General features: G+C 44.4%; 1 protein-coding gene across 4 annotated transcripts in view; it reads left to right on the plus strand.

Moving 5' to 3' along the window:
* ABAT (4-aminobutyrate aminotransferase) overlaps positions 1 to 16126 on the plus strand; it is a 712333-nt gene that overhangs the window by 524473 nt on the left and 171734 nt on the right. For all 4 annotated transcript variants that reach the window (XM_086941270.1, XM_086941269.1, XM_086941268.1 and 1 more), the window contains exon 6: positions 14464 to 14513. In XM_086941270.1, coding sequence (XP_086797396.1) covers positions 14464 to 14513 — 50 coding nt within the window. The remainder of the gene's footprint in view (positions 1 to 14463; positions 14514 to 16126) is intronic.

Genomic DNA, 16126 nt, shown 5'->3' on the forward strand with positions numbered 1-16126 from the left:
TTCACAAACACATAGTTTGGCATCTCCAGAGCCTTCGATGCCCTCAATCCTCGGGCCTTGTCGTCTTGTACTTGCAGTCCTCCTGCTCCGAGTATTCCAATGCAGCTAACAACAAACAAGCACAGGCAAAATCAGCATGTTTTTCCCCCAAAAAATTTCTATTGAAGTCATAGCAAAAAAGACAAGTGTGCCATCGCGGGACCGGCACCTGGCTCTTTCCCCTTCCTCCCACCAAAACCAGCTTCGACACAGTTAAAACAAAACCCCGCAGTCCCGTCCCCGAGAAAACAAGGCGTCAGGAGGGCAGTCGAACACCACCACGTTTCTCCGAGGCGAAGCAAGAATGCCTCAGGAGAAAACAGCGTCATTTTCGTATTCGGGGCGTGGTTTTCTTTCTCTCATCTTCCCATTGGCTGGAAGGTAAAATTCCAGCCAATTGGAAGAGGAGAGAAAGAAAACAAGAAAGAAGCGAAAAAACACGCCCCCTAATCCGAAAAAGTCGGGGCTAAAACGGTGTGAACCCTTCTCCTCCAATGGCTGGCCTCCATTTAGGAAGCAAGCCAATGGAGAAGAGGGGCGGGTTAAAGCCCCCATACTACAAAACATTAAATCTCAGAGCGGGACCTAAAAAATACGATAGCACTGGAGCTGCTGGTGGGAGAGAGCCGTGCCATTTAGCACCAATTACTTGCCTTCTTTACTTTCTAGCCTTGCACATTCCATCCTATTTGCAGTCCGGAGATGGGTCGAATTAATTTGAGTAATGGGCAGAGTTGGTTGTCCTTATTGTGTGAGTGCGGAGAGGGAGTGTCTCACTGCCTTTTGTTTTTCAACAAATTTGTCTTTCTATAGCGCCTTTGCGCACTGTCTTGGCTTTGTAGTGCAGTGAATTAGAGAGGTGTTACTGAGGTGAGGTAAATGGTAAGTGCCATATGAGAGGTCTGTGCTCTGCATTGTAGATAGTTAACAGAGGTATGTTCACTGGAGGTTCAGCCACGTGCTGGGAAAAACATTTGCAGGTTCATGTTTAAGTGTCTAACATGCACTGGAATAACTAAGAGGGTTGAAGAGCACGAGTGTTGCCTGAGCTGAGCTTGCAGACGAGTGAGGGTAAGTAAGTAAGTAAGTAATTTATTGTTTTAGGTTAATTAAAACCATTACAAAAGTACATTGATAGCTCATACCTTCGAATAAAAGGATTTTTAGAAAAATATATTATTTTTAAAACAAGAGAATTTTGATAAAAACAATTTGGTGCAGGTGTGAGGTCCCAGTGTGGTGTCTTGGCCAATATTCAACTAGTCCGGTCTGGTGCCATCTTCCAGATTTTTTAGTTTCAGTTCCAGACATTTCAGGAATTTGACCATCTTCCCATTTAATGGGGGATGGCCTGGGTCGAAGCAAGCAAGAACCGCTTGTCTGCGTGTGCGGATTTTAAGTTCATTGAAGGCCGTTTTTAACAGGGCAACTCTTTCCTCTTTCAGCCTTGGGCAGGTGCATAGTAGATGTTCGAAGTCTTCATACTCTGCCCCGCACAGCCTGCATTTTGTCCCCCAGCCCCTTCTCAGCCATGGTTGCAGATGCGGAATACAGGGTAGAATTCCTAGCCTATGTTTTAAAAAGGCTTCTTTTGATTTTCAACAAATTTGTCTTTCTATAGCGCCTTTGCGCACTGTCTTGGCTTTGTAGTGCAGTGAATTAGAGAGGTGTTACTGAGGTGAGGTAAATGGTAAGTGCCATATGAGAGGTCTGTGCTCTGCATTGTAGATAGTTAACAGAGGTATGTTCACTGGAGGTTCAGCCACGTGCTGGGAAAAACATTTGCAGGTTCATGTTTAAGTGTCTAACATGCACTGGAATAACTAAGAGGGTTGAAGAGCACGAGTGTTGCCTGAGCTGAGCTTGCAGACGAGTGAGGGGATATATCCACCCCCACACAGCCTTTAATAATAGTTTATAAATGTTGTAGTTTTTTTGCAGATAATGCAACTTTGGCATACGTGAACAATTTGATGCACCCAGGATCACGCGGCATGGTAAAATTTGGCAGGAAGGATAAGAAACTGTGTTGATTGTTTTCACATTGACTAGTCATTGGGTTATATATTTTTCAGATCTAGCTATCAAAGATGAAACCACTGTAAGATCTTCCACTAAGCTTGTTCAGTAAAGCGCCTAGAGGTGCTGCCTTTTGTTCTTACATTGCCTCATAATCTGTTTACACTTTTGGTGTGCCTGGATGCGTGGTTGAACACTAGGGGAAAGCTGCGGACCTCGGCCTGGTACCCAGCCCTGCTGGGAGGGGTTTTGGTGCCGATGACGGCACAGGCCGGCTTGAACACATTGACTGTCTGGCAGGTGAATGGGCTCACACCAGTCACAGCTGACAACTTTACAGCCACGCTGGCCCGGGAAGCAGTGGGATTGGTTACATGGCTAATGTTTTTGCTGGACAAGTGTGACCTTTGTGCACCTTCCTGGGATGAGTTGGAGATGACACGTGCGTATGGAGCTAAAGTGCTAGGCTTGAGCTCGATTAAACAAGCCTTTGCAATGCAATAGGTTTCACAATACTGAAAATTTGACCTATTGGAAAACTTTCAGTAATGCGAGACCTATTGCATTGCACATACTGTGTTTTTATCTGTCTTCGGTTCTAATTGCACCATTAGCCATAAAGGCTATGTAGGGTCTTTTCCAACAGGATTTCCCTATAGCTGTTGTTGCCCACACAATAGCATCTGACTTCCTAGCATTTGCACAGTTATAATATTTAGCTATGTTGCAGGCAGCACAGCTACAATCACCAGCCGCTTTTTCTCCAGCATAATATGATTTGTAGTTGTTTTTTTCTGTTGTGTGTGCAGTTAGTCTTACACGATTGTTTCAAAAGCTTTGTAGTTTCGGACCTTAACATTTCAACATTTTTTAATGTTTAAACACTATTTTACTTGGCTACAAGATGCAGCTTTTTGTAAAACATTTTTTTTCCTTTTCCCATGCTGAGGATCTAAATTTCGCGCACACGCTTTAATTTAAATGGAACAAGAACACAGAGCTTTACGAAATACAAATGACATAAAGGGTTGTAGCCTAAAGGTGCAGCTGACCGCTCCCTAAAAGGCAGCAATTTGTTTCTTTAATGTAAGTACATTTTCTTGCAAACTGTTCAAACCACTTGAAAGCACTTCATGGGTGCTCTAGGAAGGAACTTTCAAGAAGTGGGTCTAGAGGTGCTCTAGAACCATCCCTTCACAGGCACTCATGAGGTTGTCTCCCATGTGTAAGAAGACTTTCACTCTGTTGTTCAGATCATTCATTAAGTGTTTTATTTCATTGAAATTAGATATAATCCGTTGAGTACCAGCCCGTACGAACATACGAACGAGAGGACTCGAGTGGAACTGACACTTCCACACACTAAGATCTTACTCCAAAACTGGATACCCCAGTCATTGTCGTTTTCCCTGACGAAGGGCATATTATTGAATGCCCGAAATGCATTGGATGCTTCATGATGACAATGTCTGAAATATAAAAGATGACAATAATCATGTAAACGATATAAGAAACATGTATTCAACGGATTATATCTCATTTCAATGAAATAAAACACTTAATGAATGATCTGAACAACAGAGTGAAAGTCTTCTTACACATGGGAGACAACCTCATGAGTGCCTGTGAAGGGATGGTTCTAGAGCACCTCTAGACCCACTTCTTGAAAGTTATTTAATTGACGTTGTTGGACTCTCGACGTTACCTTCCGGTGCACCAACTAACTTGACTAACTAGGAGCAAAATAATCAGAAACAGCAGTGCATTTATCCCATTCTAATCAATTTATGCTCTAGGAAGGACACAGCCCTGTTAAATAGCATGCAGGAAACAGTCCTAGAAAGATAAGGATGAGGAATTAAATAATGTCTCTGTTTGTTGACCTGCTTAGCCATTTGGTTGAAACAAGCATTTGCAATGCAATAGGTCTCGCATTTGCGAGAGTTTGTGCTATTGGCACTGCACATGACAATGCCTTTTATTGATGTCTTTTAATCTTGCAAGCAGTGCATAGAAACGCATAGAAACGCACTTTGTACTTCTAGTTCTTGCTTACGATAAGCAAGGCTGGTGGTAAAAGAGGCGTAGTTCCTGCCAGCTTTGCTTCTCATAATCAACTACTATAAGTAGCAGTTTTCAAAACACCTAAATAAAAGGCATTGTCATTTACAATGCCAATAGCTCAAGCTCTTGCAAATGTGAGACCTATTGCATTGCAAATGCTTGTTATACTATTTGGTGGATGTGTGTGTTGCCAATAATGAAATGGGTGAACATGTTCCACTGAAGCAACAACAGCCTACCACTAGGGCCAGCTTTAGCACTGATGACATCTGGTGCGACCCTCAACGCCACTTCATTCTATGCCTCTATACTCTGTACCACTCTACTCTATGCCAGTGAACTCTACCCCTCTCTACTATGCACCACTGCACTCTTAGCCACGGCACTCTACACCCATCCAGCCTAGGCCACTCCACTCTGCACCACTTCACTCAATTCACTCTACTCTATTCCACTCTACTCTGCAACACTGCACTCTATTCTAATGCACTCTATCCTGCACCACTCCACTTTACGCCTCTTCACTCTACTCTGAAACAATCTCCTCTATGCCACTGCACTCTACCACACTTTATCCAACTCTGTGCCAATCCACTTCTTGCCACTGCACTCATAGCCACTACTATATACTACTGCACCCTGCACAACTACACTCTACCCTCCACTCAATGGCACTTAACTCTACTCTGAAACAATCGACTCTACGCCACTGCGCACTATGCCAATGCACTCTAAGCCACACTACTCCACTCTGAGCCATTATACGTCACTGCACTCTATGCTCCAGCACCCCACAGAGCCCCCCCCACCCCAAGTGCCTTGATGCCCTAACAGGTGTGTAGTTGCGCTTTCCAAATCTCTGATTGATTGATTGCTTGATTGATGCTGTGCCACTCTACTCTGCAGCACTCTAAGCCACAGCCCTTTACACAACTCTTTTTCAAACCATTGCATTCTACGCTATTGCACTCAACACCACTTTACTCAAAACCAATGCACTTTACACCACTGCACTCGACACCAACTACTCTGCACCACTGCACTCTATGCCACTACATACTACACCACTCTGTTCTAGTCTGCACCACTGCACTCTGCACCACTGCATCTATGACGACACTCTATCCCTGCAAGACTGCACTCTCAGCCACTGAACTTAATGCCACTCTACTCTGCACCATTGCACTCTACACCACTGCATGCTATGCAATTGCAAGCTATGCCACTCTACGCTGCACCATTCTAGTCTGTACCACTGCACTGCACAACACTCTACTCTGCAAGACTGCACTCTTCACTACTGGATTCTACTACACTCTACACTGCACTGCTGTGCTCTATGCCACTGCATCCTACACCACTCTATTCCATTGGGCTCTACCTCACTGATTCTATTCCACTCTGTTCTACTTTACACCCCTGTACTGTATGCCACTGCTCTCTGCACCGCTCTACTCTATACCACTGAGCTCTACACCACTGCATTCTACTCTGCACCACTCAACTCTACTGCCCTTTACACCATTACACATTACATCACTTCATGCCACTCTAATCTATTTTGCACCACTGCACTCCACGCCACGACACTCTGCCCCACCGTACTGTACACCACTGCACTCTACAACACTCTACTGTACATCACTGCACTCCACGTCAATGCACTCTACAACACTTTACTCAAAATGAATGCACTCTATGCCAGTCTACTCTGCACAGCTGTACTTGACACCACTTCCCTCTAGGCCACTCTATGACACTCCACTCTGCTACACTACACTCTACCATACTCAACTTCTTATGTCGCTGTACTCCATTAAACTCTACTCCTCTCTACAACACTCTACAACACTACTCCACTCTACGACTCTCTACTACACTCCATGCCACTTTACTTGACTCTATTCTATGACACACTTTTCCACTCTACCCCACTCCACTCTACAACACTCTACTGCACTCTACCCAACACCTTCTACGGCCCTCCACTCTATTCTACACCACTCAATTACACTCTATGCCACTCCATGGCTCTCTACTCCACTCTGACACTCTATGCCACTTAACTGTATTCCACTCTGCACCTTCTCACTCTGACACTGTACTCCCTCCACACCACGCCTCCCCATGCCACTCAACTCTACTCTACATGACTCTATGCCACTCTGTAACACTCAACTCTACTCCACTTTACAACACTCCATGCACTTTCCTTTACCCCACTAACTTTTAGCCCATGCTGGTGTGCAACATGGCTAAAACATATTGACAAAGCCAATAGCTCTTGCATTGGCGTGACCTATTGACTTTGACAATGCTTGTTATAGATGCATAGGTGCATATTTAGGCCTTCGGTTTGCGCACTGCAATATTTTATGTTTTATACAAACTATTCTTCTTTGGGAATTCCAGAAAGGACAAAGTTAATAAAAATATGTTTTTGTGCTTCCATGCAAGACAAAAGCAAAAATAAAGGTACTCTCCAGAGGGATTTTTCTAGCCTGATTCAAACCAGAGGAAAGGTAATGTAAATCAATTGTTAATCCTTTATGTTTGTTGTTTACCCTTCGCTCCAAATGTCAGGACATCTTACAAATAAAAAACTCGATTTCTTCTTGTTCCAGTAAATTTGCATTGAATTAATTGTGTTATTTCTTAAGTGAAATGTATTCTGGAAAATTCAAATTAACGTGTCAAAATAGTCAGTTGGTGGTTTTTAGCCGACGCAGCCATCGCCCCCCAACAACGGAAAATCATCAACATCTTCGAAACAGCGACATTCCCGGAAAGCTGGAAGCACGCCGAAATCAATGCCCTCCTCAAGAAGCCCAAGGCAGACACACAGGATCTCAAGAATTTCCGACCCATCTCGTTACTCCCGTTCCCGGCGAAGGTCATCGAGAAAATCGTCAACACACATCTGACCCGCCACCTTGAAGACAATGACATCCTGGACCCCTCCCAGTCTGGTTTCAGACGAAACCACAGCACCGAGACCGCCCTCCTCCTCACCGCCACAGACGACATCAGACTCCAACTGGACAACGGCGAAACATCAGCCTTCATCCTCCTGGACCTGTCAGCTGCCTTCGACACGGTCTGCCATCGCACTCTAAGAACACGCCTCCTCGAAGCCGGAATACAAGAAAAGGCCCTCGAATGGACCACATCCTTCCTCTCCGGCAGAACCCAGGGAGTCCGCCTCCCTCCCATCTGATCTGATGCCACAAACATCATCTGCGGCGTACCCCAGGGCTCATCCCTCAGCCCACGCTATTCAATATTTACATGGCCCCCCTCGCACAAGTGGCCCGCCAACACGACCTCAACATCATCTCCTACGCCGACGACACCCAGCTCCTCCTTTCCCTAACCAAGGACCCGCACACCGCCAAAACCAACCTTCACGAGGGAATGGATGAGAAGCAGCCGTCTGAAACTGAACTCGGACAAGACGGAGGTCCTCATCCTCGGACACACCCCCTCTGCCTGGGACGACTCATGGTGGCCAACCTCACTGGGAACCCCGCCAACACCGACCGACCACGCACGCAAACTGGGCTTCATCCTCGACTCCTCCCTCTCCATGTCAAAACAGGTCAACGCAATCTCCTCCTGCTACAACTCCCTCTGCATGTTCCGCAGGATCTACAAGTGGATCCCGACAGAAACAAGAAAAACAGTGACACAGGCCCTCGTCAGCAGCAGGCTAGACTACGGCAATGCACTTTACACAGGTATCCCGGCCAAACACCTTCAACGCCTCCAACCCATCCAAAACGCCTCCGCCCGACTTATCCTCAACCTACCCCGCCGCAGCCACATCTCCCCCCACCTGAGAGACATTCACTGGCTCCCCGTAGACAACAGGATCACATTCAAGCTCCTCACTCATGCACACAAAGCACTCCACAAAACCGGACCTGCCTACCTGAACAACAGACTCGGCTTCTACACCCCCACCCGACAGCTCCGCTCCGCAAGCCTCGCCCTCGCCGTCGTCCCCCGCATCTAACGAAAGACATCCAGCGGCAGATCCTTATCCTACCTCGCCGCCAAGACCTGGAATACTCTCCCCACCAACCTACGACAGACCCAAGACCTACTCACCTTCAGAAGACTCTTCAAGACCTGGCTCTTCGACCAGTAGCAGCCCCCCCCCCTCCCCATAGCGCCTTGAAACCCCAGCGGGTATATAGTGCGTTTTATAAATATCTTGATTGATTTATTGATTGATTGATTGAAAGCTTTCTGGACATTTTAAACACGCACACTAAGCTACCCAACAACAAACTACTGTGCTTGGAAAACTTCTTCACACACTAAACAGACCGTTGATTTACGGCTTCTTTTTCTGGTTTATTGACAGCGTGCGCCCATCGCACACCACTCGCCAGACGTGCCTCCTTGTTTTGAATGCTTACTGGACATTTTACACAAAGCTACCCAACAGCAAGCTACTGCGCTTGCGAAACTTCTTTGCACACTAAACAGACAGTTGATATATGGCTTCTTTTTCTGGTTTATTGTTTCCCAGAACAAATAAAACATTGAAAATTGGGTCATTCACTCTGTGGTTTGCGCACTGTTATTTCTTTTTTTTTTAATTATCTCACAGGGCAAGGTAACATTAGCTGTGTGCTTCAAAATGTCAGCATTCACTCGTGCACATTTAGAGAGAGTTCTTTACCACCGTAACTAGCAAAGACACTGTGTCACGGCAGCATCACTCAGCACCACCACAGCATCACTCAGCACCACCACAGCATCATTCAGCGCAACAGCAGCATCACTCAGCGCAACAGCAGTATCACTCAGCATCACTCAGCGCCACCACAGCATCACTCAGCGTGACCACAGCATCACTCAGCGTGACCACAGCATCACTCAGCGTGACCACAGCATCACTCAGCGCCACCACAGCATCACTCAGTGCCACTACAGCATCACTCTGCGCCACCACAGCATCACTCTGCGCCACCACAGCATCACTCAGCGCCACCACAGCATCACTCAGCGCCACCACTGCATCACTGAGCTCCACCACAGCATCACTCAGGGCCACCATAGCATCACTCAACGTCACCACTACATCACTCAGCGTCACCACAGCATCACTCAGCATTACCACAGCATCACTCAACACCACCACTGCATCACTCAGCGCCACAGCAGCTTCACTCAGCACCACCGCAGCATCGCTCAGCGCCACCGCATCACTCAGCGCCACCACAGCATCACTCAGCACCACCACAGCATCACTCAGTGTCACAACAATATCACTTAGCACCACCACAGCATCACTCAGCACCACACCAGTATCACTCAGCATCGCCTTTGCACTAGTACACCACCACATCATCATCACTCAGCAAGACCTGAGTATCATTCAGCATCACCTCTGCCTCGTCTCCGCACCAGTCACCACCACCACCACCACCACTACCACTTCAGCATCACTCAGCACCACCTCAGCCTGCTCTCGGAATCTGGCATCTGTTGATTCTCCCCTAGTGTCTGGCTTCTGCTTGTGTTATAATACAAGTACTGGTTCCCAACCTTCACCCTCCGATTGTTTATGCCCCCTCAAAAAAAAGCATTAACAAACAACCATTGGAATAGGCAGAAACGAGTTGCCAGCATTGTAAGAACAAAAGATAACTGAGGAAATGTTTTATTGTAAATACTTTTTTTAATATGGTCATTCAGTTGTACATAATGCCTTCTTGGTCATATATAAGGTAACAAAAATGCTTCTGACACTTTTTTATTATAACTTTTCAGCATGCTACACAGCAGCCACACTTCTCTACAGCACAGCTTGAAGACATTGGCAAAGTCAATAGCTCTGGCTAAACACTTATAAGGCCCCAGAGGTGAGACCTATTGGCTATGCCAGTGCTTGTTTGAAAAGCTCACGGTACCGTGCTTTCACTTTAATTGCGGACGTGCCCCTATCCTTAGACAAGGCTCATTGAAGGAAAGGGACGTGGTTGCTATTAAAGTGAAATGCTGCAGGGTAAAGGGACGCGGACGACATTAAAGTGAAAGCGCTGCATGGGCACTTTTACAAACAAGCATTTGCAATGCAATAGGTCACTAATTTATGAGAGTTTTGTAAATGCGAGACCTATTGCATTACAAATGCTTGTTACATAGAGTTCTTGAGTATAGGAACTTAACATCAAGATGAAAGCTTCTTGATTGAAGCTTGACTCAAACTCCAGGACGCTTGATAAATGTTTGTACAAAGGACCTATTCAGGTGGTCCCTATTCCAGATTCCAGCCTTCCCTAATTCGTGGCTATGTGGTGGGCAGGTTTCGTGAAAATGTCACCACGTTTAGGCCTCTAATGATTGCTTCTTCGAGCCTCCTCAAGGACTTAGAATTAAAAACTGCCAAAGGGCCTATCTGCATAAAATTATCGGGTCGGGGCATTTGTGCTAGGGCATGCTGGAGTTAAATCACGGGATTTGTTGTCAACGTGGGATGACAGGGGGTGTCAAGGAGTGCGCACTGGGGGCCCAGATTAAGGTAACCCAACGAATTGCTAGTTGTAAATAAGAAGGCTTCATTTATGGAGTGTTTTGCAACTACTTTCATTGGTAGTTGGAAAAATATTTTTTACGCTGACTACTCCGTTAAAATCTAGAAAGAGTATGTTACCGACATTAGAACTGACTCGTAAGTCCAGTCCTAATGCAAGGAAAAATTCCGGACTAATTTAACTAATCATAAATAGAGATTGAAGAGCATTGGAAATATATGCTAATTGTGTATCTAAAAATACATCAACTGTAAATTAAAAGTTCGCTCGAAGTTTTATACTCTTACAAAGGCACTTTGTCTTTACCCAAATGCCTATTTTGAATGATACTTTCATGAAACATAATCGTTATACAAATACTGGATGCTTACAATTTCAAAGAAATAATAAATCTGTGGCGTTCTTGTAGGAAACATTTCTCCCCATAAAAATCAAATCTGATAATAATTAATCCGAACAGTCGTGAAATATTTCGAATTAAAATTGGAAAATACTATTTGTGTCTTAGTAATCACAAAAAGTAATAATTATGGCCTAACAAACTGACAATCGCTGGATTTGTCTATGCAAGAGTCATTGACAGGGGCCCCACCAACTCCTAGCCGATGGCGGCACCTCACAGATGGAGTGGGTCGGGAGTCAGAGACTGCCTCCCTTCCTTCTGCTGGGACCATCTGACACTACCAAGTACTCAGGGCACAGGACATTTGCGCACCTCATCCGCAGCCGCGACATCTTGAAAGAACCCGCAAATATAAGTCAGTCAATAGCAAAGTTTGACACTACCGTTGCAGAACTATCTACCGAAGTAAGATCAGTCACCCCCCTCGGATATGATCTCTCTTAGCTCCAGAATGGATGTCGTAGAACAGAGATCAGAAGTAGAGCGGCAACTGGGCTCAACACGGACTGAGGTCAGGAGATATGAGTCCTCAAAAAATGACATAATGAGGGTGCATGGCCCTGCTGCAGTGTCTGTGCCCAGCATATAATCCTTACGATGAAGGGAACACACGCAGACTGGATGACCTGGCTCCCAAGGTCTTCCTAACACATGAAGTCCTCTTATGATCAATACTGTTGTAGAAATCAACATTATGGTACATCATTGTTTTGTCAGCTACCTGGGCTCTGGATTCCAGACCCTTTGCTATTCTTAAAGTGTTTTCTTTTGAGACAGATCTTTGTCTGGCGTACTGAGATAGCTCCCACGCTTTGATTTTTGGAATTTCTGCATTTTGATGTCACACTTGTAACCATATGTGTATTCTATGCCTTGCAATGAATGGCAATATCACACCTCCTTCAAATTTGCAATAAGACTCTGCTATGCGGTCTTGAATTATGGTGTCAAGATATTCTTGCAGTAATTTGTTTTATTTGGATACACTATGTTCCGCTGTATTAATCTCAATAACAATAAATACAGAAAAGAAATGTAATACGTTTATAATTCTCCAAGACACTGTGATTCCGGAAATCCCCCTTGGGTCATGGACCCTGTGCCTCGAACCCTTTGCTGAGTTCCATTGGATGTAGTGATTCACACACTGGACTCTACTGCTGCTTCTGGAGACTGATGGCTGTTGAATGTTTAGGGGTCAAGTATCAGGGTATGGGTCCTTCCCCACCCAATTCTCAGTAATTCGCATCACCAAGCTTACGCTACAACCAGCCTGAAGGTGGACTTGTACTTTAAATATTGTATGGATTTATGAAAATGCTCAAGACTTATGTGGATATAGTTCTAAAACAATGTCTTAGAATCTGTATGAAAGTGTTTTGGATGTATGAAGTATGTGGTATGAAGGTGGATTGAATAATATACTTTTAAACTGATTATTTACGTTTCTCATGAAGGCCTCTATTGAGAATACTTAGGACAAATGTCGATGTTTATGAAAACAAGTTATATACACTGAAAAATACTTGATCAAATTATAGAATTGTTCATTCAAAATAAAATGAAAAATAACCATTTGGGCCGCACATTTACGTGTGGATGTGAGACTTATACACTTTGATTGAAGATAAGATTGCTGGCCGAGTTTGCTTCTAATGATGGACTTGTAATTTACAACAGTAGCTCCTGCCTGGCACCCTTGTGGTTCCCTCCTTATCCTCTTGCGCCACTTTCATCATTAGTTGAAGTGATCCAGATTTGTATTTCATTTGTTATGTGAAATACTCTGAATTCTCTAAATAGTGCTAAACCTGGAGGAGAATCAACTGGCTGTATTTCCTATACCAAGAGGATATAGCATGTGGGTGGAAATTTGAAATTTCATCCAGAAACCGGAGAAGTTTAAGAAAACAGGCAACTTTAGAAAAAAAACTCTCTAAGGCTTGGGCTGCGTAATTGTTAAGTTTAATGTAGTTTATGGAAGACCATGTTAAAAGCCAATAGTAGAAACACTGCAAACTCTACGCAGCATTCACCTTCCTTTGGAGTAGCTTCCCTCATGCTTCTCATCATCATGGCAGCAGGTAGCTGGATCACTTTGACAATGGGATCATGTTGGCATACCCAGATTCGCTGTAATGGAGTAAACTAATAGTAAAACGTGAGGGTGAATCTGATGCTTCCATGTCCCTCTCTTCCTGTTACAGAACCTCCTTCATTAGTTATTTTTCTGTAAAAGACTACTTTCTGAATGTAAATAAAGCTGTGATCCAGCACGCTCTGAACCGAGGTAACACTGGAGCCCCTCACATTTGCACACCTTCAGCTATGCTGCGCACACCTTCCCAGGCGTTGCACTCCCTCGCCCAAGCCTTGCACAGCCTCACTCAAGCGCAGCTCACCATCGGGGTGTTCTATGTAACTACTCCCACGCTCAATTGCTATCTACTCACACTTACCCTCCCTCTACACGCTCAGCCACACTCATGGTGCACACTCAATACACACTCCTTCAGTGGAAGAAGAGCCTGAAAGAAGACCCACATACAGTGACTTTAGACAACTGGATCTTACAGACATATCCTGCACACACACACACATGACCAAGGAAACCCGCATGGACTGAGGGTGGCTATGGTCTCACTGCATAAGCAGAGCGTTCAGCTGTACCTAGGCAAATGGGAAATGCAAGTAGATAGTAGGCTACCTGCAGAAACAAAGCAGAGAGGCCAGCTTGTATTTAGGGCCTTTCATCCTTCATGATCACTGCTGTTTTCAACAACCAATCACTTAATCAGTCTTTTAAAACACCAACAACCAAGACACGGCACTGAAGCGCTACCTCCATAACTGATCCCTTAAAACAGAAAGATTTGTAATGCCTGCCTTTAGACCAGCAGTCCTTCAGTGTGTCTCAGCGGCTGTGGGAGAGAGTACCCAGTCGAGCAGTCCACTGTTGCAAACATTTTGCCAGCTGCCTTTTTCTTCCCGCACTTTGGTGGACTCAACAAAGCCTTACTTTAAGATCTCAAAAGTTCTGGCGGGTTTGTAAGGTGCAACATATTGCCTCAGGTACTTACATTCTTTCCCATATTTGGCATAATGAGTACCAAAGACTATCACATAATTTCAGTTTTTCAGCTCTAACAGCCTCCTGTCATATCTTTTTATGTGCAGAGTTCTCCACCAGGACGGCGAAGTCTCCGCACTCGTAAAGCTACTAATAAAATGCAGTTTGTGAATACTGAAAAAGCGTAACCTTATAAAAGCGTGCGACTTTACCTTTGTGAATCAGGCCTAAAGTTAAAATATTGTCGGTTAGGAAACATTTTCTTTCGAAATGTTAAATATTAAAGTTGGTCTTAATATGTTTTTCTCAATTTGTTTTAGGCTACAACCATCCAGCGCTGCTAAAAGTTTTGCAGGAACCTCAAAATTTGGTAAGTACCCTACTTTCTAGTTAGGATTTTCCAGTTCATTGTTACCTGCTTGGTTGCCCATTTGTTGGAGAGCACATATTCCTCAGGGGCTGGTAACCCCTGTTACTAATCCAATTGGGATTAAAGCAGATTGAGAATTCTTCCTCCAGGTTTATCTCTATTCATTTAATATGCTGTGCCTTTTAATGCACATAGTTGAGTGCAACCATTACATTATTTAAAGAGGTTAAGGGGGACATATGGTCACACATTAAACTCACAACTGAGGACTACACCAGCGAAAAAAAATGATGTCATACAGTTTATGAAATTCGAAAGAAAGAGAGGACCCTCTTTTTTCCCCAAGCACAAGTTCTTCACATTAGTTTCTGGAAACCTCATACATTTCCTCTGTGCCTCGAGCCCCATTACTCAAGACTGGGTAATTATGCATCCTTGAAAGAGCGTTCTGGTGCTTCCAAAGCGTTCACCACAGAAGCGCACATTTCTTATATTAACTTTCAATCATTGATTTTAACTTCAGTGTATTATTTCAACTTTTTATCCATTCCTCTAAATAGAAGATTAGAGATTGGAATTGTCATCAGACACTCTCGATCGTCAATCTGTCATTAGATCCACCAGATCGGTCACTCTATTGTCGTCAGATACACCAGATCACTCTTTCAAACAGGTCATCAGTTACCATAATAGATTCATTTCAAATACTGGCAAATTAGTTCTTGAAGAGAGAAACATTTTGGACATGCAGATTACCAGACGTCTAAGTATCTGTTGAAATCATTATTACTGGCTATTCTAATTCCTGCAAACCTCCAGCCTCTAGCAGTGCTTAATTTGTAAACATGTTAGGTACACCTGCCTAAAGTGTGTATAGGGAGGCTGCAGCGATGTTCCTTCCCTTTCCAGCACTGACACTGCCCTCTGTCTGCATGTGTGCTGCCTAGTGCTTTGGTTCTTGCCCAGATTGATTATTGATTCAACTTAATCAGTGCCCATCGGCTTCTCCTGACGTGACTGAGGTACTATTCCATCCCCCCATTCCCCCTTGCTGCTCCATCCAAAGCACTTTTTTTCTCATTCTTTTTGCTTCAGTACTCGGTGCCACAAGGCACTTTTGCTGACCGCCAATCATGTTGTTATGGCCGAGGCTTGAGACAGTATGGGAAGGTTGCTTCCCCTCGCGTTGTCTCTGCGTTCGCAAATGATATGGGGTGATAATAAGAGCAAGGCCATTTAAAGAAACATAATATCATATGTATTGTACACTGAACATGCTACATAGGTAGGGCCACCGGAATTTTGCTGCAGGGGAGGACCAAATTACACAGCAGTGTTAAATAATTTAAGAAACAAGAGAGGTCATTTGTGCCACTCGTCTCTAATCCACTCCTAATGCACTCCAATCTATTCCACTCAAATACACTCCACTCTAATCCACTTCACTGTAATCAACTCCACTTTAATTCACTCCAGTCCACTAAAATCTCCTCCAGTCTAATCCACTCCAATCCACTCTGCTCTAATCTACTCTACTCGTATCCACTTATCTCCAAACCAGGCTAATCCACACCATTCTAATCCATTCAAATGTACTCTAATCCACTCCAATC

Source organism: Lissotriton vulgaris, chromosome 10, assembly GCF_964263255.1.
Source record: "Lissotriton vulgaris chromosome 10, aLisVul1.2, whole genome shotgun sequence".
NCBI lineage: Eukaryota > Metazoa > Chordata > Amphibia > Caudata > Salamandridae > Lissotriton > Lissotriton vulgaris.